The sequence below is a fragment of the Pantherophis guttatus genome, chromosome 2 (genome assembly GCF_059756535.1).
Source record: "Pantherophis guttatus breed Tessera chromosome 2, ASM5975653v1, whole genome shotgun sequence".
NCBI lineage: Eukaryota > Metazoa > Chordata > Lepidosauria > Squamata > Colubridae > Pantherophis > Pantherophis guttatus.
In genome coordinates, this window is record NC_142064.1 from 117,764,236 (window position 1) to 117,791,406 (window position 27,171).

The window sequence follows — 27,171 nt, forward strand, 5'->3', positions numbered from 1 at the left end:
AGTCCGCACATCTTAAAATTGTGAGAAACACTGATGTACATAGTATGACACATACAGTATGGCAACCCACACATACAAAATGGGTGTTCTATTTATTACGGGTTGCAATAGCAAAACATGGGCAAAAATCAGAGCAGAAAAGCAATTTTAACTTTAGCATCAACTTAACCTCCATTTCCCCCTCTAAAAGTGTTCTCCATTTGCCCAGAAAGAACATGGCTCTCATCCTAGCTTCGCCTGCCAGTAGCTTTGACGTCATCCCTCCCGGCTCTTCCAATCTCTCCCTACCGCTATTACTCTGCCCCCCACTCACGCTCTTCGCCCCTCCCTCTAAGGCTGCTCCAGATAAAGTCCCCCCCCCCGGCCCCAACCTCCCCTGCGCTCTGCTGCGTCGCCCTCGCTTTCCCCAAGCAAAGATGGAAGTCGTCAATCAGGTAAGCGCTGAGGATTTCAACACCGGGAACAGCTCCCCATAGCCTTCTTAGCGTGCAACCCCACATTGGGATGTTGATCAGCTAAACTGGCTCCCACCCTTCCAATGGCCGCTTTCCCGCTTTAATCCCATCCTGCCTGGATCGAGATTGATTCTAAACCCAGCAAGAAGATGCGCCGGGTGCAGCACCATCTGCGAGGTGCAGCGAGACAAGAGCCTCAGTTTTAGAGAAATGGGGTTGGGGTGGGAGCACGTTTAGTTAGGTGAGCAGCCTCCCAAAGTGGGGGTGCAGAGTTGCGGTCTAATGGAGACGCGGGGAGTTCACATCACCCACTGCAGCAATTTGCAGGAGCTGCACTGAGCCCATCCTGGGTGGAAGGGAGGGGAGAGGAGAAGAGAGGAGGCTGTGAAGTTGCTGCAGTGAAGCAGCTGGAAATGGGAAATGGGGACTCTGGAGAAGGCAGATTCAAGATGATATAGGTAAATAGAGGATGGATGGATGGACAGATGGACAAGATGGATGGATGACAGACCAGAGATTAATGTTGGGAGAGATGGAGGTCATTCATAATCCCCCACCCCACCCCCATCCTTTTCCACTTATAATTTGATACAGCAGCTCTAGATTGTAGCTGACAACCCTGGGTAATGTACAGGCATAGCAGCATTCTGCCTGCTGTCACTGCAGCAGACTGGGGAGGAAAGTGGGTGAGAAGGAAGAGCAGCCAACCAAAATGGCTGGGGTGATGCAATAAAGCTGCGCAATATAAAATAGGCTCTTAGGCTGTATTTAGGGAGCCAAAGGGCAGGGGAGAAGTTGGGGATCTTTGGGGGGGGGGAGGAGGGGGAGGAAAGAAAAAGCACGACAACAGTAAACAGACGGTGGGGGTGGGGTAGAGATGGCAATCAATATCACTGCACTGTTGGTTGGGAATCCGATGCATGCAGAAAGTGTCTGCAAGTACTGAAGAGGTGGGTGGGCTTAGTCGCAATACCATAACTAGGAATTGGGAGAAAGAGGATTGGCAGAGTTGGAGCTAGGCATGTCATAGAAATTGGGCAAGCTGATTGCAGGGAAGAGAAAAACAGATTAACAGGATAATACGGAACTCATATGCACAATTCTCTTTTCCTTGGAGTTCTACCAAATGAATGAATAAATAAATAATGGTGCTTCCTATCAAAAGGAGGGTGGCCAGGCAAGCAATGTAAGTGAACACAAAGGATAAAAGGGGCAGCCCTTCTCTTTGCGGGGTGCAGCAGATGATGGATGGAAGGGGGATTTTGTCAGTATGGTTGCGGAATAACCCCAAGCCAGAGAAAGGAGGAGGGAGAAGAAGAGCGAGGAAGGAGGGAGAGGCATGAGATGAGATTTTATTTGATCATATTTTGAGTGGAGAAGGATGTCAGTAGGTAAAATGGGTTGGTTGGAGAGAGGTAGTTATAGATACTAGACTAGAGGAAACGGAGAACAGGCAAAATAAGATCTGTCGCTTAGGGGCAGTTTCTAATTCCTGTTCCCTAGAGCAACTGCAGCAAGATGCACCAGGCGGAGGGGACGATTTGCAAAAGGAAGTGATTTCCCCCTTGGGAATGAAGGTGGCTTCTAATTTTCTGATGGAGGAGGTTCAGTCAAGCAACGTTGTTGCACAGTCTGTGGGAGTCATATTTCAATGCAGTGGAAGTATTTTTTGAGGAAGCCCCATGGATTGTCATGAACTTTGTATTCCCCCCCTCTTTTTTTTTTTGGATGAAGTGTCACTGGGGAACTGAAGTATCTTGAGGGCAGAGTGCTTTAAACAGATCAGAAAAATGGAAGGGAGAAATGTAGATTTTTCCTACGTGGGATTTTGAGCTGTTCTTTGCATAAGAAGAAGCATTAAGAGAACAGCCAGATGTCCGTGTGAAAGTATCGTCCACCAGCCAGTGGAAAAACATCCCTACAGTTTGCTTAGATTTCCCCTCTCACTGGGACTACCTGCCAGCAGGAAACCTAGCCACTAATTGTTCTCAGCATAACTGAATTAGTGTAGATGGTGTCCTTTGAATGGTGGGCTTAATCAGCTGCCTATATTAGGTCAGAAGCAGGTACTCTCGTGTCTGTACCTGCCAGCCAGGCTATTTTTGAACAAATATCCAGTGCTCTTTCAAAAGAGCATTAGACCTGTACATATAAAGAGCCTGCCTAAGACTGATACAAAACCTCAGAACGTGCTGGCCAAGAATTAGGCAAGCAAATGCCTCTGCAGCAGCGACATCTCTGGTGTCTCCTAGAGCCCAAACTGATATGGCCACACTGAGCAGCATTCAGTGATGGGGGGTGGCGGTGGCAGTGGTGCTCACAGCAGTCCAAAGTGGCTAGGAACTGGACATATCCCAATCCCTGATCACACCACCAGCTTCCTATTGATCAAATGTGCTAGGTTGTGTCCTTGGCAAAAATTATGGTGGGACAAGAGGGAAAACACAATGTTAAATTTCAAACCGCTGATATTGACTTTAAGCTGCCTTTGCTGTGAGCTGGAAATGAGACAAAGACAGTGGCAATGGGGAAGGCTAAGAGGGCAAATTGGTTTCCTGGTTAGGGGGATATGAGGAAGAGCCCTAACTAAGGCTCTTGAAGAGCAAAGGGTAGACTTGGGGATATTCCAGAGAAGATTGTCGCATTACATTTCTACCTGCTCAGTTGTAAGATGGTTACTCAAAAGTAAGTCCCCTTGGGTAATAAGGAAGCTTAGGACTGCAGACTCACTCAATCCTTGTTTCTTCCCTTGGATCTTACAAGAAAAAAGGAAAATATGAGAGGGCTTCTGGTGATGATGTTTCCATCCAACCCCAGTGGTTGTTTGATCAGCAAATTGTGGTCTTTTATTTGGCTTTTGTGAGCCTCAGGACAAAATGTATTTGATTCTGTTGGCTTTTAACTCTTTCTTTCTTTTTCAGTTGAATGTAATGTTTATGTATTTTATGTTTTTTAGATGTGGAGCTGTCCATTTCTTCTAGAACAGATCAAATTATAAATGCAAATCAGTCAACTTTCTCAGAGAGGGGAATGTTATTGCCGCTACCAACGCTTTTGAACATCCTGGCTTTTTCACTGTCGATAAGTGAATTATCTCGAGGCATGTTCTCATGCAAGGCAGGAGATGCTGGGAAACAGAATTAGTCCAAGCTGCTTGTGAACAAGATAAGAGGTTTTGCTCTATTGCCTGCAGGACAGTTCAGCTTTTGGATGGTGTGCGAAGGCAGTGGTATCACATTGCCTGTGTGAGGCTATACAAGTCAGAGATGTGTGTGTCATAAGAGAGCAGGGCTTTCAGTTGCACATCAGTGTAAGATGGGCAAATGTGGGACAAAAAAGTTGTGGGATCATCTAAACTGGTGGAAAACTGTGGAGTGGTTTGCAGTATAGGCAGATGTACCTACTCATAGATGTGTATGAAGAAAGGATCTGTGTCACTGATGTGCCTTGGCCAGACCTATATGCAAGAGTGCACCAGAGGATATAATGACTATCGTGCCAGTCTGTGTCATAAGACATATTTTTGGCATATATCATGAAACCAAGGACACCACGCGGATAATAACATTTAGTGTGTTGACTTTACTGAGCTAATCTATATGATTAGCTATATGAAGCAGTTTTGATTCTTGAAAATGCTACATAATATATATAGCTGGAAGATTTCAGCATTCAGAAAACTGCAGCATTCATGTGCCCCACACACCAGAGATTTATGAGCCTTTTAAGGTCTCTGATATGTTTGTCCTTTGTTGAGTGCTGCCTGAGGTGTAGGAACAGATCTATCTAAGAGAAAAGCCATGTTAGATGACCGATTATGCATTGTTTTTGACCTGTTTCTAGGACAGTCTCTTTCGCCTTCCAGAATAGTGGTGGAAGTCTCAAACAGCCTTCCCTGACCTGATGCAATCCCAAACCTATCTGATGCTGAGAATAAGTTAGCCCTCACTTCCCTGGGAAGGTGCTTTGTGAGGAAGAGGGGCCATCACAATCACAATGTCTCTCCTGGTTTGGCATTTGGGGATCATGACAGGGCTTCATTACTGAATGTGCTTCTTTCGGTTATCTCCATTAAGATACCCTAGCAAATTCTAAACTAGTTATCTTTTCTGTCAACAGTCTTGAACTATTTTTCCTTCTCTTCACTGCCCCTTCTACTATGGTTTTATCAGCGCTCATTATGTTTTTTTTTAATAAAGTTTTTTTTTATTTTTTAAAATAAACAAACCTAGTACATCATTCATTTCTTCCGTGTGACATTTCGGTGTTATTTTCAAAAATTTCTTCTCTTCTCAATCTTTTCTGTCTTCAATCTCACCAAGTCCATTACAAAGGTTTTCCATTAGTATAATATTCTAATTACAACATTTTTTTTTCTTCAGTCTGTTTTAAAACTTATATCTCTTTTCTAACCAATAGTAAAATTTATTCCATATCTTAAAATATTCTGAATCTTCTCTTTCCTTTATCATCATAGTTAATCTATTCATTTCTGCACAATCTAAAATTTTTTAAATTACTTCTCCTTCCGATGATATATTCTCTGCTTTCCAACCATCAGCTCACAAGAAGCTCTCATTATGTTTTATAATTGCTTTTTAAAAAAAACATATCTGAGCCAGCACCTTTTTAAAGAGCAAAAGAACAGCCCAGAAAATTAAAGAAAAATGTCATTTAACTTACCCTATTGTGGTATACCGATTGCGGTATGTTTCCTGAGTATTGGTTACAAGGGAAGCCAAAGTTAATCCAATTAGACCTTTTCTTCCGCTTGGCATCCTTTGGATGTGTTGGGACTGGGATTGCCAGAATTCCCATGATTCTTGAAATTTCCTTCCAACATATCCAGATAATGTCAAGTTGGGGAAGCCCGACTTTAGAAAGACACTCTGGGCCATTGTCCTGTGTGATTCCAAGGTTATTCTCTTTTGTTGTAATGCTTAGAAAAAAGCAAACTGAACAAATGATTCTGAGAAGTGTGGCAGAGAGCTTCCAACTATAGCTTCTGTTCTTTAGCATGTTTGCTTTGCTTGAACATGTTTGGTGGATCCCAACTGATCTAAGCAGTGGAGAGTGGGGGATGGAACCTTTTGATTTTCTGAATGAGACAAAAGGAGACAGGACAAGGGGTGGAGCTTCATGGCCATACCTATCCTTCGTACTCATTAGATTCCAGATTCACCTTCAGCTTATCCTGCTGAAAGACGTCAAAGGTCTGTGACTTTGGACCAGTACAGGTTTCTGCTTAATGCAGCATCTTAAATGCATATATTTCACAGGTTTGTAAACTAAATTTCCTTTCTCTTTTCACAGCTTGTGGCAGTTGGACAGTTCCGGATCTTCAAGGAGCCCTTGGGATTTGTAAAGTTGCTAGAATGGGTGAGTCCACCATACCAGCACTCCTGCAAGTCAAGAGGAGTCTAAGTCCTGTCTTCATCCTGCTTAGAATTAAGACAGATGCGCCAGAGATGACAGTGTTTGCTTGTTCCTTCTCCCAAAGTTGCATCCATCTCTTAAAGGTGGAGAAGGTTTGCTTTCTTTGGCATCTGATCAGTTATAGTCTGCTCCTGAGCCCTGGCTGGGCTCCAGCTGCATGTGAAGTCAAGTCTAGGGCTGAGAGATAAGCTCCTGGGTGCTATTCCCAGCAGGATTTGACTGCTTAACATTGGATGGTCTCACGTGTGGATGAAGTGTCTCACTCTCCCCTGTGTTATCTCCAGAATTACTGGGGGTTGCCAACCAATCCTAGCCTAGACCTTACAAGAATGGGTTGGAACACAGCCTGTTTGCTGAAGCATTGAACCAGGTCAGGCAGTCTATTCTTCCAATCATCTGGAAATTCTCCCCATCACAACCACTGTGACAATAGCAAACTAGCAGGATGTAAGGCAGGGATACAGGGAGAAAGTGCTATCATGATACTGTAGTGCTGGGATTTGCTAGTGATGATGCCAGCATCAGAAGAGATGGTGCAAAAGAGAGACTCCCTAGCTCAGATAGAAAACTGGCCAAGAAGGGTACTCTGCCAGGAACAGAATGGAAGTCCAAGCTACGTCCAACCTGAGAGGCAGAATACTCTCTCTCTCTCCCCCACTCCTCTCTCCCTCCCTCTCTCTCTCATCATCTGTCTATCTAATTAAAATGTATTCCAACAACTAGGTAATTGGGAAAGATAGTGAGATAAAATGGATGGGCCAATATGCACGGAGAGTTTCTCACACAACGCTCACGGAACCAAATATCACACAGCAGTTAAGAACTTACTGTCCTTGAGTTCCTGCTGAATTAAGGGTTTTTGTAAATGATGATACAGTATTAAAATGTGCTTGCTGTGCAGGTGCCATCATGTCACCTGTTACAGAAACTAGGGGAAATGCTTGAAACTATGGCTGTTGATTAAAAGGTTGAATCTGCAACTCTCCTATCCTGTCCACCTATCTGACCATTGCTTCCCACATAAATATCCATACACAATTAAGCCAGCCTGAAACTAGTTACTACTTGAAAAAGAGGCCATTAAGATTTTTTTTTTTTTTTAAAGAGCAATGCAAACCACTTCCATTTTGCTGCCAAGAAAACTCTACTTTGTGGATATGGCTATGCAAGACATCAGGAGTTGAACACAACTTGAGGAAGCTTTTCCAATTGTTCCCCAGTCCTAGTCCGACACTCTATTATATCACTTTAGATCTCACTACAAATCCACAGTTGCCGGAATGAATGCATATTAAGCAATAATCATAACAGCCAGAATTGTATACCAACTAAACTGTTGGGATTGGAGACACTCGGGTCTACTCTAACTTCAGGCAGAGAACCTCCTTGATTGACTTCAGGTCACTTTCTCTCAACTCAACCTCACAGAGTTGTTGTTAGGAGGAGAAATGGGGAAGATCGTGTTCCATACACCACCTTGCGGAAAAGTAGGCTATAACTATAACAAATGAATAAATGTCAACATGGCATAAATCTAAGAGTCAACTGGAATTGGAAAAAGTAGTGCTCTACATTAAAAGTTGAAGTGACGATTCTAGACCATTAAAGCATAACGTAGAGAATAATATCCAAACATATAGGCAAACAAGCTAGTAGTTTCAAACATCTTATTGGCCATCATGACAGGAGTACCATTTTTTCCCCTTTCATTCAATTCTGTTGTAAGAAACAGCAAGTATTTTAGACCACACACAATGAAATCTAAAATAAAAACAGACTTTAGAAAAATCAGGAGCAGTCAGGGCACTTGAGATGGAAAATTCAGATGCTTCCCCTAATTAACTGAGAGCACACTCCATAGGGAATCTGCCTGTTTTATTGCAACGTTGCTAGATATCTTAGAACACAATAAGAACTGGAATGTGTGCAGGAACATTGGTTGGTGCCCAGAATAAATACCTTCTCTATATCTCTGTGCCTCTGAAATCTGGTAAACAGGTTTTAGGCCTCGTTAGTATTCAAATTAGAGATTTCGAGGAATGCCCAGGGCTAGAATGGAAAATTAAAACACTCTGTAAGCGGCACCAATTCACTTCCGTATTGCTGCCTCCAGGATGTGTCCATGAAGTCACAGTGAGCCAAACTTTTCCAAACTGATTTGGAAAAGAACTTATCTTTTTATGTTATGCTATTGTATGGTATTATCACAAGATATATATCAAGGACTCCTCAGGGTGCCGTCAGCCAAACAATGTCGACTGACGGCCCCCAGGGGGAGAGCCTTTTCTGTGGGGGCACCTACCATCTGGAACGGGCTTCCCCCGGAGTTACGAAACATCCAAGACTTACGCATATTCCGCCGTGCCCTGAAAACATTTCTATTCCAACAAGCTGGTCTGGCCTAACTCTCCCTTTTTAATTGGCTTTTAAACTGGCTTTTAAATTGGGTTTTAAACCTCTTTAGATAAATTTGGATGTTTTTAATCTTTGAGCCTAAATTACTTAATCTGTTTCTTAATAGTTTTTAACTTCTATATGTATTTGTATTTATTATGGCTGTTCACTGCCCTGAGTCCTTCGGGAGTAGGGCGGTATACAAATATGAAAAATAAATAAATAAGTAAATAAATAAATAAATAAAGATACCAGTATAAACTACCACTGAGCCAATAGGAATTACATTTCCAGTGCAGCGGTGGATCTATTCAAAAGTAAGTCCATCTGAAATTCAGAAGAATTACAACCCTTACCTGAAATATTAAGACAGTCCAGTTATTTTTATAAAATATAGGTTAACTACCAAGAATGTAGAGTAACACTTAAAGTCACTCAGGTAAACAAAACACACACACCAAAAAAAAACCAATATCCAGTTTTTAAAAAGTGAGTTTGGAGGATTGAAGAGGAAGGAGAGAAAAGAGTGCTCTATAGATAGATAAAGGGGCAGGTGTGTGTGTTAAAATGAGGAGCTTTAGAACTCTCCCCTCCATCATACATGGGCTGTAATACCACAGATAACCATTGGATGGCAGCCAAGAGTTAAACTTCTTATGCTCTCATTGCTGTCATCTAATGACTGAGCAGATCTTTGCCACTCAGATACAGGTGGTTTACTTTTCCCCTCTTCCCCCCACCTCCCCCGGCAAACCCCAGTAGCTAAGCACATTGAAGTAGCTTTCTCCCTACTGCCTTCCCAATACGTTAGGCTACAGTTCTCACAGTGCCTGGCGATTATGGGCCTCATGTTACAATATATCTGGAGAGCTCCAGGCTCATGAAAATTGCTTTGTACAATTATTTGGGCATTCAACTTAACCTAATTATTTCAATTCCTGTATAAGAACATACCCATTACAAACATTTTCTTTTGGTATCATCAATAACACACACACACACACACAAAAAAAATTTATGAACAGAATTTTGAACAGGGAAGCCATTGATGGGATGGAACACAAATGCAAATATAAGACCCTTGTGGTTGAAGCCATCCTGGATTTTGGTAGCTGAAAAATATGATTCCATATGACCTTGGCAGTTTGGGATATTTTTTCCTGGGAAATTCTGGAGGTCAGATATTCTCTACTGGATAGAGCAGAGGTGGGGAATGATGGCCTCTTTATGACTTGGCTGGCTTGGGAATTCTGGGAGTTGAAGTCCACAAGTCATAAAAGTCCAGCAGGCCTGGGGCCGTTGATCTCGCTGTTGCAATCTGGCGAGATCCGGCCATGAATGGTGTGAATGGGTTTTAATTGTTTTAATTTTTAATGTTTTTATATATGGCTTTTAATGCATTGTAAGCCGCCTTGAGTCTTGGGAGAAAGGCGGCATACAAGTTGAATGAATAAATAAATAAATAAATGGGCCATTGTTCCCCACCTCTAAGGTAGATCAAGGATTCCAGCCTTTGGAGTCAATGGGCATGTTTGGATATGCAGGCATTTTTCGAACAATGGTTACCATGGGAGATATGGCCAGACCCAAACACTTGTATCTACTAAAAATCAAACGAAGAACTTGCCTGCAGCTCTCCTCACCATCCCGTTTTCTAAGAATGCCTCTGTCATTGAAAATACAGATAATGCTTAAGGCATGCTTTGCTCTGCAACATATAGGCTTCCAATTTTTTTTTTTTTTTTTTTTAAAGATAATGGATTGAAAAAAGGTTAAATGTAATAGCTTGTTGGGCTCAAAGAAATATGTTGTGCAGATTGTTGCCTCTGGGACATTTTATGGAACGTGTAGTAAATAGACACAGGGATGGATCGGGACTAAACCCTTCTCCCAGCATAGCCTGCAGCATACCAAGACCTCAAAGCCAGCTTCCTCTGGTGGTTAATTCTTAGATGCATATCCTGGCTTCATAGGCTTTAAATAAATCCCAAATCCCTTTATCTGTCAGGTTCACAGCACTTCTTAATCCACTTTTTATTATGTATTTTGCAAAGACTAGTCTGGAAGTACATTTGCACTGTGATTTGTGAAGTGCTCCGAAGTCCTGCCTTTGGAGACCCTAGCAGATTTCCCCCTTGTCTCCAGAGCTTTCCACAGAGAAGGGGATCAGCCTTTGAAACAGATTTGTTCTCAGACCAAAGGCTCTATTTTGTTTCCTTAAAGATGCATTACTTCGCTATTTTGCAGTGGTGCACCCCACATTTTTCTAGCTAAAGCTTTCCGTGGCACTTGCAAACTCAGGAGTTGTGTGTCTTGACGGTGACTACCTAGCTGTTTTTCCTAGCCAGCCTCACAGTTGTCTGCAGTGGGGTGTGTTGGAAAAAAAGATTGACATACTACTTTCAAATGGCACAATCTTCCACTTGTGCCCCAAGCTTGAATTGCCAGCTTAGTTGAAACTATCTCTGAGTTAGTAAACTTGAACTACCTTAATACATGAACTTCACACCAAGCCATATAAATAGCTTAGAAACTCAGGGGTGCAGACATACACAGACAAAAAGATGAGCTCTGCATTATCTTGAACCAGTTTCTCACCATTTGTATTTATTTGTCTACGGGACCTCTAGTAAATTTGTTCTGTCGCATGGACCCTTCTGCCCTATCAGTATTCCAAGGGAGCATGTCACCCCAGCACAAAACCATTTGGGGGAAGGAAATTCTGGTGGGGGGGGGGATTTCAAATCAGATTAACGAGGACTGCACACATTCAATAGATACTGAATGCCGTACAATGGAATGGAGGATCCAGGAAAAACAACCCCAGCCAGCTGGCTGGAACCCTGAATAGCATGCTGTTCCTTTTTATTGCAGTTCTTTACTTGCCCTCTGCCTTTGGAAGCCATTTCATTAAAGGGATTTAAGATCCTCACAATCTAATTCATAGCGGCATAATTTAAAAGCCTTCCAATAGCAATCACCATATAGCAGGTTTTTAATGCAGACGTCTCTGCTGGCTCTTCTGCTCTGTGGGCTGAGCCCAGGCAGGAAATGGTGCCTCCCTGGATGGTAGAGAGCAAAGTGGGTCAGGGCTGGGTTAATATCTGGTCCCTCCCTGATTAGATGCTGGGAGGAAGAGATTAAGAGAGGGATCAGGCACGCTCTCTCCTACCCTCATTCTCCAGCTCTTCCTATGGCAAATTTTGCTCTAAAAATATCTATGATCACACAGTGATTTCTCAGCTGATCCATGATGACAGTAAACCAAATGCCTCCTGCCACCCCACCATCCTAAGCAAAGGCTAAGATGATCCCTTCATTTGCCAGTTTTCTTCCTAGAGTGCCCCCTGCTGGCCCAAGTGAACCCAACAGCATTTAGATCCCCACCCCCACGCATTAATGTTCTGGAAGACTGAAATAGCCCTGTGACTCACATGGGTGCAGGCATTGCTCATTATCAAGAGGTTGCCTTGCGAGAAAAAGATGCGTTGGCATCAACTGAAAGAAAGGTCCACATATGAGAAAAGATGTGCTTTGCAGAGAGGTAAAATCTTTTGAAGCCACATTGGGGTCATAAAATGTTTCAAAAATATATTTCCACACAAAGCGGCACAAGGTTCAGCAGAATACAGTGTTATATGCCTCAACTCAAACATATGGTACTTCAAATTGGCTTGGAGAAATGATGGGTGCTTAATGCCTACTAATTTTCATTTCAAGTTCCTAGTTCTCATTGAGGTAGGAAATCTGCAACTGGCTTGTACCTTTTACAACTGGGCGGTGCCACATTAGGCAATTTCTGTACACCAAAAATTGTCATAGGCATAACAACGGAAGCTGTATAACATAGGATGAAAAAAACTGAGATGAGATTAAACTCTTCTGAATTCTACAAACTCCACCTATGACTTATGATTCATTTCTAATCAGGTAAAAACATAACTAGCTTAACATGTATTTCTTCACTCTGAACCTGGGAATCCCCATATTTGGTCTCTTAGCTTACTAAGAGACCTCTAAAATAATAGGAGACTAACATTTTTTAATGTTTTAAATGTCTGTCTCATTTAACAGACAAAAAATAAGGCAATGATATACAATAAAATATAGTGATAAAAATTATATAAAGCTCTTCAAAGAAAAAATTTACATTGTATTAGGATGAATCCACAACTACTGCAGTCCTTTCATATATTATTAAACCTAGACAATATAGCCTTCACTAAATTAAAATTCCCAGACTCCTTCATTGGAATCTATTTTTTTTTAATTGTATAAATTTGATGAATGTTTGCAATAAAGTAGAGCAACTGCCTGTAACTTTTCAATGTTGTTTTTTAACTGAACTGCAATAATTGTTCAAAATGTGGTCCTTTTAAAATAAAAATTCAAATTAAATGCTAATCCTTATTGAGGGGAGAAAGTAGTTTGAGGGGATTCTGACTAGGGAAAAAAAGAATTATAGAAAAAAAGATTAAGTACATTCACTCTTGTTTGAAGCCTGCTAAATCTGTTTCTTTTTTTTTCTTTTTTTAAAAGGCTTGTTTGGGGAAAATATTGCATGTATTTTCAATATAATAGTTTGTCCTTCAGATCCTTGAGTTAGTCAATCCAACCAATTGTTTTTTTTAAAAAATCATACTAAGGAACTAAAATATTTAAATATGCAATAGTAAAAAATGATTATATCTAAGAGCTATTTCACTATTTTCATCACCCAAATTCTTGCAAGCAAAAAAATCTCAGGACATTTTATTCTCCCCCCCCCCCCCCCCGCCCCACGTGCCTTTCTATGCCATGAGCTATTAATGGACTGTTCAGCTGATCAATCATGGAGGACAAATGACAGCAACCAATCTATGTCCCTGCCATATCTATCTATCTATCTATCTATCTATCTATCTATCTATCTATCCATCCATCCATCCATCCATCCATCATCTATCTCTCAATCATTATCTAACAGAGCTCACAAAACATGATCTCATCTTAATCTATCATTCTAAGGAACCAGGATAAGGTACCAATGAGAAGCCATCTACCTCCGGGTTCCAGCATTTTAACCAGATCACTGGGCCAGAAATTAATTGGCATGTTTGTTGGAAAGGTCTTTAAAATATTTGGGAGGCAGGGAACTCAACATCGCAAATATAATTAGCATTATAGTTGTCGTAGAAATATCCCAATAAAAAAACGGGGAGACAGTAATACAATAAACAATTCTTACTTTAAGATTCAGAGGTTTATTTCATGAGTAATTTGGAACATGAAAAGCCATAATAACACAACTTACATCAATTACCCATTGCAATGAGGTCCAGAGACGATAGGTCCAGAGACGATAGCTAGGTCTGGCAAGGAATAGCTATGGCCAGTGGCCCTGACCTGAGACCCATCTTCTTTTATATCCTTATTCAGACAGCCCCTGAGTAAGTGGAATTTTACTGAAGTTACTTCCTTGTACTTTATATTGACCATCAATTAGCACACACTTGCGTGTACATGTGAAATCTACCATCTGCTACTTTCAGTCCCTTATTTTCAATGCTTCTAATATTCCTAGTCCAAAATGGCCTCTGAAACTATTTACTTTGCAAATACATGTTATAAAATTACTTTAGCATAGCAGATTACGTTATTCTTAGGAAATCATTCTAGTTAGTACTCCAATATATAGCAATTCATTTGAGGCCTATTATCATTTTGAGGCCTACATAATTTTAGCAAATCACAACCCAGTTTTCCTCTTCTCACACAGTAATGACATCTTATAAAATTAAGGTATTCAATATAGAAAGAGATATTTAAAAATCCAGATTGAATATTTCAAACAGAAAATATTTCATAAAAAGTCAACACGATGAAAAAATCAAGCTATTTTTTTTTCCAAAACCTTCCATTAAGTTATTTTCAGGAAATTTCAGTTCTCTAATGTAGCAAATAACTTCCATTGCAATTTTTTTCAGGAGTGTATAATATTTTACATGTGGCCACTAAATATCTGTGAAATCTGTACCATATTGTAATATTGCCAGCCTTTTTGCTTGCCCGGTGCCACACTTCTGATATGTAGCACAATAAATAGGATTGTTGCTGAGTAGATTTCCAAATTTCCTGTGAATGTCACTCATATTTGCTCCCCTTTTCTTTTTCTCCCCAGTTCTTTTCCATTTTTGCATTTGCGACGTGTGGCAGCTACACTGGACAATTCCGCCTCAGCGTCAATTGTCCCATGAAAAATGAGAGCAAACTCAATATAGAGGTGGAATTCTCCTACCCCTTCCGGTGAGTTAAAACTTAGTTGGGGCTGTTCAATGAAGAAACTGTAAAGAAACTGCTAGTGGGCAAAGGTTTACACGCAAGATGTTGTTTATGGATCAGTACACAGCACATTCAAGAAATAAGCTACCAACCAGTGGCCTGCACTTCTGGTTTTGACAGTCAATGTCCAACACCAGGTAGAATTTAGGGATTCCCAAAATGCCAAGCAGGGTCAAACTAGGTTACTACATGGAAGACCATCAAGGAATGTTTGTAGGCCAACAAATATCCAAGAAGAAAGGAATGACAAACCACTATTTATTGCTGCCAAGAAAACAATAGGACACGGGAAGTAGGGTCAATACAAAAGGAATGTTATCATTTCTGGATAAAGGACAGAAGACAAGTTTGAACTCCTGATATATACGTGGATGGGTGGTGGGTAGAGGCATGCACATATGCATGTCTATGTGTGTCTGCTTTTCCAACAGTCATGCAGAGAAACCCAAAGAGCCCATTAGCAGAGCATATGGCAAATGGACCTCCACAATTGTTAATCCTTAACTTGTTGTATTGAGGACTATACTTTCCCTGAACCCTGAGGATCCATCCACTGTCATGGCTAATAGCAACTGCTATCGTGAAGTAGATTCCATTATGAATTTTGCTAATCACTTTTTCGTAATCAGGGTCTAATCCTGTGGCAGTAATCCCCATGGTTTTGCTTCTCCTGATATTAGTTCTTAAGAATATGGTCTTGATTTCATATGTACTGAGAAAGGATGAAAAATCTCTTTCTCGCTTGCTCTCTCTTGCTCTTTGTGGTCCTCCCGTAGTATTAGGCAGTTTACTTTAATGTAACACTTCCCAAATGGGATGCTGGGAACTGTAATCCAACCCAATAACATCTATCTAGTTCAGTGTAACCGATGTTCAACCATACTGGCTGCCTTTTTTCTGTGAATTCCTGTTACAGATTTTTTCTCTCTCTTCTCCAGGCTCCACCAGGTGTATTTTGATGCTCCCACCTGTAAAGGAGGTGAACAAGACAAGGTTTTCTTGATTGGAGACTACTCTTCCTCTGCTGAATTCTTTGTCACCATTGCAGTCTTTGCCTTCCTTTATTCTCTAGCCGCGATTGTTGTCTACATCTTCATGCAGGATAAATACAGGGAGAACAACAAAGGTCCCATGGTTGTGAGTACAATTATAGGATGATAGCATTGCACAAGCCATTTCGGCACATGTGTCACACCTGATACTAGCACCCTTTGAATTAACCCCAGCAGGAGTAGTTGCTTCTGAAGAGGACACCTAGAATGGCAAGCAAGCATTTGGAAAACCTTCTAAATCCATTGAGAAGGGTCAAACGTCATCCACCATTAAATAATAACTTTACATTCAGGTTGTTCGTGCCCCCAACTGATTGAATAAAGAGTGCCTTTTGAATGCCCTGTTTTGTGCATCAAAATATTAGATGTTCATTAGGAACAGGAAGTTAATTGATGATAGAACGAGTCACAGTGTCTAAAATATGTTGAACAAAATAAATATTACATGATGGGTTCTTTCTTTATTTTGAATACTGCCATAGTGCTATAGTTTAGCATACTACAGGTAGTCCTCGACTTATAACCATAATTGAGCCCAAAATTTCTATTGCCAAGCAAGACATTTGTTAAGTGAGTTTGCCCCATTTTACAAACTTTCTTGCTACAGTTGTTAAATGAATCACTGCGGTTATTAACACGGTTGTTAAGTGAAACTGGCTTCCCATTGACTTTTCTGCTTATCAGAAAGTTGCAAAAGATTATCACATGATCCCGGGATACTGCAGCTGTCATAAATATGAATCAGTTGCCAAACGGTTACATTTGAATCACATGACCAACCGGATGCTGCAATAATTGTAAGTGTGGAAATGGTCATAAGTCACAGTGCCATTGTAACTTCCAACGGTTACTAAACAAACTGCTGTAAATCGAGGATTATCTATATAGTTGTATCCCACTTCTGACCCATTGCAAACACTACTGTCAAGGTGGGGGCTCCTCCAAGGTTTGTGAAACCAATTTTTACTTACTACCAGGGTCTATTATTTCAAAATAGTGGCTTATCTGAAACCACCTAATGATCTTCTAGCTGAGGTGAAATTTAAATTATCAATTAGCCAATTTAAAATCTTGGGCTTGAGTGACAGACCTGACATGGTCATTGAGTTGCTGAGCCTTCATCCTCACCCTACACCCAAGCTACAGAAAGCCACTATCGCAAAGTCTTCTACCTATAGTGAATCAGGGTTAGGGTGTGCTGCGACAGCACGGCAGGATCTTGGTTCTGGATCCTCTGGATACAAGAGAGGCTTATGATATTCACTGATGAGGTCCCCAGAGGCTTACTGTTCTTCACACATTGGGTAATCTTTCCTATAACCTCACTGGGTTTTTTTCTTCTTGCTGCAGGATTTCGTTGTCACAGCTGTTTTTGTGTTCATGTGGTTGGTGAGCTCTTGTGCTTGGGCCAAAGGGCTTTCAGATGTCAAGGCGGCCACTGACCCTGATAATGTGATAGAAGGCATGTCTGTGTGTAAGGAAACAGAGGTCAAATGCAAGGAGGAATATGAACCTGTCACTTCTGGCCTCAACACTTCTGTGGTAAGTCCTCCAACTTACTGTCATAGGAATATGATTAGAGTGTAGATAGGATTTTCATATAGGGTCTATTCCTGGAGACTGAACATGCATTTTGTAGTTGTGTTTCTTAGCTTTCTTTGACTATAGTTTTGCAGTATCTGTTTTTTGTGTGTGTCTTGTTTCCATATGAGTCTGTTTTCTATATTTTCAAAGAGTTTATTTGCACTTCTGGCTTTCAATTAATGAACTCTGTACCAGGACAAGTTTGTTGTTTACATGGATGTGTTGGTGTTTTGTGCATCTTTATAGGTTGCTTTATAAAAATGCCTGTGTGTCTGAACTTGGGGTGATGTCTCTGCTGGTAAGTGTCTTACAATGAGCCAGTTTCAAGGAAACAACCTTAATTGTTGTGTTACACAAGTGTCATATTACCATTTGCTGATCCAAATCAGAGCTACTTGTTATCAAATAAATCCCACAATTCTGTTTTCTGGTCTCATAGCCAGACATAATCCTTTTGTTTCAGAATGCTACTAGATAATTTTTTTATTATGCAATCCATCCTGCCTCTTTCTTTGAATTTTGTGAGAGGCTCCAGGTGAGGTTATCTCCTTGTGATCAAAAGACCCCAATAAAAAAACCCAAAGAGGAATATATTTCTCTTCTCACATCCTGTTTATAGCCCTCTTGTATTTTCTCATCGTTTCTTCTATCCTTCTTCATGTGCACAAATGCACATGGCCATTAAGAAGAAAACACTTGTTCCACAGGACAGAATAAGCTGCTCCTCTGTTGAACTACTCCTGAAGCTGATTTTTAGAATTCCAGTTTGGTTTTGCCCATATGGCTGACCTATCCTGAGAGTAAAACTGATGCATTCTGTTTGCATATCTATTCATGACTAAGCAGAACTGCACAGCACAAACAAATGTTTTTTTAAAAAATTGCTGTTGCAATCAGAGAACTTTTGAGGTCCTAGGGAGCTTCTCAGTGGTTTTCTGGTGAGATTAATGAAGATGAGTTTAAAACATAATTCTATAAAACATTTCAATTGACATTTTGATTTTTACAAAAAGTGCTTAATTGTTACATAATATTACATAGAAACTACAAGGCAAATAAGCATTACATAAAAAGTATAAACTTTTAAAAAGAAACCTTACCCATATGGTAAAAAAAAAAATGAAAAAGACCTGATACTAATTTAGGTGGCTGGGAGGGGAGAAAAGTTAAAGGAGAAAAGAGCAGAGAAAACAAACAAGAAACACAACTAAGCAAAATTAAAAACTCAATCCTGTACAAACCAAAATGCAGTTTACTTCTAAATATATAGAGAATATACCATTTAAAGGAGAAGAAAAAGAAAATATAATATTCAAATAATATTAGTTCAATTTCATCATTATGATTCAGTTTTTGAACAATTGATTAAACCTACGCCATTCAGAATCATATTGTCCAATTTGGCCTCTTCTTTAATACAAAGCTAATCTGAAAACTGAGATTTGATAAATTTTATCGAACTACCCTTAGAATCTGGTACACAAGCGATCTTCTATGAGTGCACAATTCCCTGCATTTAACCCTGTTAATTAATTACTATACGTTTTCAGAACAAAATTTTGTTTAGATAAGCTTTTTAATCTGGAGGAAATAGGAAGGCATAGACAAATTTAACTATATTTATCTTACTCCACTGGTTCTTAAACTGGGGATAATTATCCCTAAGGGGATAATTTGGGCCTATTCTAGGGTACTGTAATGGAACAATTTGTAATTTATTGTTTGTGAGTTGAGTTGTAAGTTTGGAACTAGTTTGTTTGTTTGTTTGTTTGTTTGTTTTATAGGGGAAATGACATTATTTGAGACCAGGGAAAGAGATATAGTAATTGCGCCAGTTTAAGTACTGTCTTATCCACTAAAAATCATGACCCTTCTTTGCACTTAAAGTTAAGAAGATGGGGTTATTTAACTGGGTGGTCCCAGCATTTTTCAATTTCTTTTTTAATGATCCATGATTGCAGAAACTTTGAAAAAGACGTAGATATAAGCTAATTCAGAATTAGGATTTTCCTTTGCAATTCTTCAGTCTGTGGATTGAGTTATTTGGCCTATCTCTATTGTCAGTGTGCAAGGGGGCACAACAGCTGCATAGAATAAGAGAGTTGGACGGTGCCATTTAGGCCATTACAGTTTTTTCCCCACTTCCTAAATTAAGATTAAAAGAGATTGAGAGTTGGCTTTGAGACAGTGATCCTCTGGGTCTTGTCAGCCAAGAAATATCAGGTGGCGGGGAACCAAGACACATGCCTTCTCTACCATTGGCTCTGCCCTATGGAATAACCTCCCTAAAATTAGGATGGCCCTGACCCTACTGGCCTTTCAGAAGGCCCTGAAGACCCTGTTTCCTGGTTATATTGACACTGATTATGATATCTTTTGGCTGCTATTTGTATTTAACTTCCTTTTTTGCATTGCATTTTAACTGTTTTTATTATTGTTTGTTGCTCAGAGTCACTGGTTTGAGATGGACTTCTACAGATATCAAATAAACGAATGAATGAATGAATGAATGAATGAATGAATGAATGAATGATTAGCCTTCCTGTAACTGAAAGTCATTATTTTGCATCTCTGGGATAATAAAGGACAAGCCATGACAATTTTCAATATGATACATGACTCCCCACAGTTATTTTTCCTCAGGATAAAATATCCAGCATCGACTTCCTTCCATCTACTCTAGTATAGGTTTCTGTTGCCTGGATAGTTCATATTGTTCATCCTAGTACTCATCCTACTTTGTGGGAATCTTTCTTAAAATATAGGATCCGAAACCGTACCTAGCACTTGAGGTGAGTCTGACCAATGAAGAATGAAGCCATTATTCCTCAGAGTTATTCTATGCTTTCTAGATTGGTGTGGTTGCTGAGCTATTCTGCTTAAATGCTCCATGCAGTGTTTTTAACAGGTAAGGCTGTACATTCCCAGCTCTTTCATCAATTTACCTTCATGCTGTCCATAGGTTTTTGGCTTTCTGAACTTGGTGCTTTGGGTTGGAAACCTATGGTTCGTCTTTAAAGAGACTGGATGGAGTGCCCCCTTCATGAAGTACCCACCAGCCCAGGAGAAGCAGCCAGCTCCTGATACCTATGCAGATAGCTACAACCAAGCTCCAGGATATGGACAACAGGACACATATGGGCAGCAGGGTGGCTACCAGCCTGACTACAGCCAGCAAGGCTATGGTCAGCAGGGAGACTTCGGCCAGCAAGGTGGTTATGTCCAAGGCGGGCCCACTTCCTTTGCAAACCAGATGTAGGCGGGTGAGTCATGGAAACATACGGGGAAATGGAATTGTGTAGTTGTTGTATATATTGTGTTGATCCATCCCATGTTACATGTAATAAGATTTTGCATGATAGGTTATGGTTCTGCTAACCCTGTGGATAAGCAAGGACTGATTTAAGGCTCTGCAGCCTGATCCCATTTGATCAAAGGAATCTTACTGGCTTTCTTCCCTCATGTTCCCTCATGTTCCCTCATGTTCAAATTTCCACAGATATTGACAATGCCCAAGGACAGGCTTTTATCCAAAGTTCTCAGAAGATTGAATTCTACATATGCTACCACACTCTACATTTTTTGTCCTTTGGCAGGACCATAGAAATTCATATAGATGTATGCAAATACAGAATTTTATTTTTTTTTAAATTGAGCCTTGTTAGAATTATACTGGCAGATAAATTTGTTCATAGTTAATGTTGCTCATAAACGTTCCAGTTCAATAAATATAAGGATAGCAGTAGTTGAGTTCCAATTACCATATCTAACTAGAATATATGGTTTCTTTATTCTAAGTTTGTTTCAGCCCTAGTTACCCCGTCTTGTGACATGTCTTCCTAACAGGATCAAATCCTCACAAATCCAGTAGCCTCACAGAGGACTACCAAAAGAAAATCCCCAGAACTTTCTAAGCTCAAACAATTCCAGAGGAAAAAATAACGATAAAAACTGGTTTAAAACCAATCATGTTTGAAATATAGAATCTATTTATATGTGGCATTATTCAGTACAGTTTTGTTATAGAGATGTGATAAGCTATATATGTGCTCTGTAGCAGCAAAGACCATTCACTGTTTATCTGAGCTTGTCTGCATGCCATGCCATGTATCCTACAAATAAATGTGTAAGTTCTGTAGAAATATGTATCTGCTAAGTGGAAATGGTGGCTTGCATAGTGACATCTGTAGCTACCATACAATTGATGTGAAGCAAGTAGTAACATCTGTACAGGTATGCAATAACTGGAAAATCTTTTATTATTCATTGTGATGTGTTAAGTTTTCATAACTGCCTTAGAATTAGCATTTGAGCACTTCCAAATGATGGCATACAGACTGTTGATGAGGTTCAACATGTCTTACACATTGTAAGCCTCATGCAAATAGGAGTCCAGCATCAGGCAAACACAGATGACAGAGTCCAGTCCCAATCAAAGATCACAAGGAACATCTCTGTAGGAATCATTTATTGGCTTGGATTTTTGCTTGGATGTATTTGCATAAAAGCAATTTTTTTTAAAAAAAGAGAGAAATAAAGGAAAGCAGGTGTCAGGCCTGGAAGCCATCTTTTGCATTGGATCTTTCGTTGGGGCTGTTACTCGGAACCCTGATATTAGGAGATTTTTAAGAGCCATAGTGGCGCAGTGGTTAGAATGCAGTATTGCAGGCTACTTCTGCTGACTGCTTGCAGTTCGGCAGTTCAGTTTTCACCGGCTCAGGATTGACTCAGCCTTCCATCCTTCTGAGGTTATTAAAATGAGGACCCAGATTGTTGGGGGCAATATGCTGACTTTGTAAACCGTTTACAGAGGGCTGTAAAGTACTATGAAACTGTATTTGTATACAAGCAATTTTTTTTTTAAAAAGAGAGAAATAAAGGAAAGCAGGGGATTTTTAGGAGCCATGGTGGCACAGTGCTATTGCTATTGCTATTTTCTTTACGTCTGGGGAGAAAGGAGCCAATAGCTGGATGTGAGAGAATCCTAGATAATGATTCTGAAAGGATGAGGGGTATGCTAACAAGATTTATTAGCTCTGATAAAGTACAAAAGGGGCTCCATTGAGAGACAGGAAACCAGTCTAAGTTTCAATATTATGCAGCATAACTCTGCATAGTGGTTAGTAGTGTCTATGGGAAGGGTCAAAATCTACAAAATGGCAGCTGTGGTATTGTGAACAAAGCTCTTCCCATTATACTTGGATTAATATAGCACCTCTGTACAAAAGGGATGGGGGTTCAATTATAACTTCATTACCTATCATCATTTTGATACGTGCTGTACATATACACAGAGACTGAGGTTGTAACTTCAGGAGAGTTACATCTATGCAGAACAGTTTTAATGGTTCATGCAGCATGTTCAGCTGTATTATCCTTCTGCCTATCATTCTGTCCTATTTTAGCTTTTGCAGCCCTGCATTTAGAGTTTGGGCTTGTTACCATACAGTAAAATTGATCCATGCCCAGAGATTAAGCTCCCAAGTAGTGCAATAATTCAATCCATGACAGCATCTCACCACAGTTGCCCTTAGATTGTGCCTACACTAAAAGGAAAGTAGTGCGGCTGTGTTCCCACAACTAAAACATAAACCATGGGTTATAAGATGCAGTAGCTAATCTAAAATTAAACAAGGTGTTGAATGAATCAGATCAACTGTTAAGCTGTTGTTTATTTGGTTTAGCATGTTATATGAACACAGCCTTTGTGATATGTTAATTATGGTTAGTAATCATAGTCCAACTGGTTAACTAGTTTTCAGCAGCAATCCTGTCCCATTACATATTTAATGGTACCCAAGGATAACTGAAAAGGTGTTAGCTAACCTGGTCACTAACTCATATGTGTTTAGCTTTAGCCTTAAATTCAGTCTTACAAAGATTAAACTACTTCCACTCCATAGTTGGTCAGATTCAATTTTCGGTCTTCGCACCACCACACAAGGAGTGAAAAAGTGAGAAATCAATCATTTTATCATGCTTTATCTCCCCCCCCCCCTTTTTTTTTTTTTTTTTTTTTTTGTTGTTGTTGTCTGAAATAAGCGGGGAATGACAGCTTCTTGGGCACAATAATGAGTCCACTGGTTGGGAGAAGAGAGATTGTGTTGCTAGTGGTGGGAGGACAGCAATTGGGAATAAAATGCTATTAAAAAGTTGTGGAAAAGAAGTAAGTAAGATCAATGTTTGGGCTGTGAGATCTGCATACAGGAAATTTGCTAGTTTGCTTACTAGATACATTACTACATACATTAACCCAAATGTTTCAGGTTCCTCTTGAACCCCAAACTTCATTTTGCAGTACCCGTTCTTACAAAATGTAGCTAAAGTCTTTTTTCTTTCCAAGGGAAAAACATTTATGCTCTCCTCAGCTCATGGAACGAAGAAACCACTTCTCTGTTATCAATCTTCTAAGGAGTGATAAGCAATTTATGGCACTCTGAATGTTACTGAAACATAACTTCCAATATCCCTAGAAAGTATAGCCAGAGTAAGGACACTGGAACTAGTGTTTGGGACCATATGGATGGCAACTGATTGCCTATCTCTGATAAAATCACATTTTTTTATAATAGGTGTAAGTATATAAACAAAAAAATAGTTCACGCTATATAATTATACAAAACTGTATCACGATTCTGTAAAAACCTGTATTTAAATTATACTGTGTGCAATTCATACCAACTGAATACCAACTTATTCACAGCCCAAGCTGTATCTGGACCAGGATGCTAGAGTTTCCCCATTTAAAACTGACCACCTGATCAGTTACTCGTGCTGCATCTGGTTTGTTTTGTCCTGCTAACAAATTCCCAGAGGAATGTGAGTTAACAAACCATCTAATTTCTTTTTGCTGCATGCCTAACTTTGCGCAGCAAGCAACAGTTAATGGAAAGGAAAGAAAATTGTTATCATTGCGTGTGGGAATTTGTACATTCCCTTTCCAGTCTTTTGGTAGAGTTGGTTTTCTCTTCTGGTCTGCAGTGCCAGGCAGGCCCCATGACAGACATAGTGCTCATAGTCTTCTTGAGCCAAGACAATTGCCAGAGCTGGGGATGGAGGATAACATTTGGAGGAGTGCCATTGTTGTGCTAGAGAATGGTGCCTCTTTCTACAGATTTCTGCTAAGATCTGGCTAAGATGTCTGTCTGTCCTTCTCTGCTATATCAGGATGTCCATCGATTGCAGGATGATGCCACTCATTCTGTGTTCATTTGGCTCTTTTTTCTCCCTTTTCTCTCCACAGGTTCCTACCCACAAATAGAAGGCGTTGTGAGAAGGAAGCAGCCATCCCGTCCTGGCTCCCCATGTCCCTTGTGCGGGGGAAGGGAGGGCTGGTGGGTGCTCATACTGGGAGGTGGCTGGTGGAGCCCTCCCAACCCCCCAGGATGAATGTAGATGTTTGTGCTGTTTATATATACATATATATTATATATATATGAGAAACTATAACTAGAGGTAGACCGCTCCCTCTCCCACTGCCCCAATGCCTCATGCATAACACACTTTTCCACATCATTGCCCTCCCCAGGACAGTTTCTTGACCTTTGGCCCCTCCAGGCCTATCTCCTACACTCTCCAGCCAAAATGGGTTGTCAGATCTCCTCCGGAAGTACCCTTTCTCTCGCCATTCACTTTGAACCCCATCCCATGCTTTCTGTATAGTGGAAGGCATCCCAGGACTTCAGTTTTCCTTTGACCCTCATCTGATGCCAAGCTTTCCTCACTCTCTCCTCTGCATGTCTCTAAAATGGGCCGGAAGATGGGCCGGAAGGGGATGAGGTGGAGGGCAATTGGGTTGTTCTTTTGAGTGTGCAAATGCCAGGCAGGTTTGGGGTTTAAGAGGTTTGGGGGTTCAATCCTCTAGCAGCACTTTAAAGTTTTTTTTAAAAAACATACCCTCCATTCCTGACTTCACCCCATTGATCTATGGGGTAGGATAGAGGGCAAATATATTTGGGGGAAATTATCCCCTGCTTTCCTTCCAGGTGAGTCCAGGTAGCTATAATGGGCTGTGAGAATAATCTTGAGGATGAGCCTCAACCAAGGCAGAAGCCAGATAAGAGAAATCTGAGTCCAAAGCAGGAATGGAATTTAAGGAAGCATCCCAGACTTTATTCTCTCTAGTTCTCTTCAGGATAAAAGGCACAGCGGAGGGGAGGAGTGAAGGCACATTCAGAGTTGCAAGACTGATCTTAGCTCTTTGAGGTAGACCTGACTAAAATACCAAAGTCGTGAACACTGAAGCTACTTTTATTTTAGGGTTACAGTAATAGAATCTTGCACCTCTGACTGTGCCTTCTCTCTCCCCCCACCACCACCCCGCCATTATTCTTTATTAACCAGGGAGGGTAGAGTCTGAGATGCTTTCCCAAATTCTAGTTTGGGCCTATGTTTCTCGTATCTGACCATTACCTTGGCTGCAGCTGTTCTTCCTCTTCCTCAAGGATATTCTCACAGCCCATTACATCAGGGGAGGAGGGATGCTAAAATGGGGAAGCCTCAGAAAGATCCACAGCATTGGGGTGCTCATTATTGTTTTGAAGGGATGTGTATTGACCATCTCTTTAGAGGGCTTTAGCCCAGTTGGGAGGGAAGAGCAAAACAGGGGTGGGGGACATATTCCTAGTGAGCTGTTGCACCAGGGGTCTATAGTTAAGGGACGGGGAGATTGCAGGGGAGGCTTCCACTATCATCCATCCATCCCTTCCCCATGCTTTTCCTAATTTGCATTCTCTCTCTCTCTCTCTCTCCCTCTCCCTCTCCCTCTCTCTCTCTCTCCTAAAACCTGTATTTAAGATATGGTAATTTAATCCATCCAGACACCATACTTCTCATCGGGATGGTTAACCGCTGAACCTTTTCAATCATCAGGGCTGTCTCCAGTCTGGTTCACATAGAAGCCTCCATACATGATTGCTTATGACAGGGGTATCAACCAGCCCTCAGGCTTCAGAAGCCAATGAGACCTACATGGTGGCATGTTCCAAGAGCCCTGTCTACGCAGGGCATCTATCAGCTGCCATGCTCTCAGCAATCACCATGGTGGTCCAAAATTACACAAACCCAAGAGTAAGAAAGAAATCTATTCAAATGCCATCTCTGAGCTCTGCGGTTTTCAGAAAACCACCCACATGCTGGATATACCACATTCTCTCACAAACCAAGCTCCTGAAGGCTGGAAGTTATAGATCAATTGGCAGAATTTAATCAACTGCAAACATGCTGCATGTGAAATCATTCTAATCAATACAGGCTTATACAATATGATCTGGAGTGTTTGGTATCAGGTAGTAGCTCTTAGCATAATAAACAACATTGATTCCGTGTGAGCTTGTTTCCAAATAAATATGCATTATCATTCAGATTCTTTCTTTTCCACTTGCTCTTACATTCTCTAATTCATTCTGTTAATCTGAGCCCTACCACTGACTTCTCCCCTTTCCTTAGCCCTGTTAACTTTTCTTAAATTTATTCACCGTTTACATGGATCTCCTCACTTACTCATTTTATCCTCTCTAGGCCATCCCCTAATTCTTGCTCCTCTTTTCTCCCTTTAAAACCTCTGGCCTCCAACTGCTCCACTTTCCATACCAGCCAAAGCTTCCCCCCTCAGCCCAGACCCCTTCATTCTCCCCCTCCCCACCCCCAGTGGCACTCTGACTATATATTACTCAGTGTCTGTGTATCTGATTGTGCCGTAATTGTGCGTTTCGGTTTGTCCAGCTCTTTGCCCCGGTCGATATTGTGTGATTTTTTCTTCCATCTTTAAATGACAAAAAAAAAACAAAAACACCAACCAACAAGAACAGCAACAAAACTTCAGAAAAATATGCATTATTCCCCCAAAATGCCCCCTTATTCCCCAAAAATTATAGAAAAAATGGATAAAAACCAAATAAAAACAGAAAGAAAATGAATTTAAAAGTAAA

At 40.6% G+C, this 27,171-nt stretch overlaps 1 protein-coding gene across 2 annotated transcripts; it reads left to right on the plus strand.

Moving 5' to 3' along the window:
* The first annotated feature begins 336 nt into the window (after positions 1–336).
* SYP (synaptophysin) lies at positions 337–27,171 on the plus strand. 2 transcript variants are annotated; one of them, XM_034434259.3, is made up of 7 exons: positions 337–434; positions 5,769–5,834; positions 14,446–14,570; positions 15,545–15,743; positions 17,009–17,200; positions 20,205–20,505; positions 24,486–27,171. In XM_034434259.3, the coding sequence occupies exons 1-6, from the start codon at positions 417–419 to the stop codon at positions 20,499–20,501; spliced, it is 897 nt and encodes a 298-aa protein (XP_034290150.2). In that variant the 5' UTR covers positions 337–416; the 3' UTR covers positions 20,502–20,505; positions 24,486–27,171. The 2 variants fall into 2 exon arrangements, with proteins under 2 accessions (XP_034290150.2, XP_087742689.1); XM_087886563.1 differs by lacking the exon at positions 337–434 and adding an exon at positions 856–913.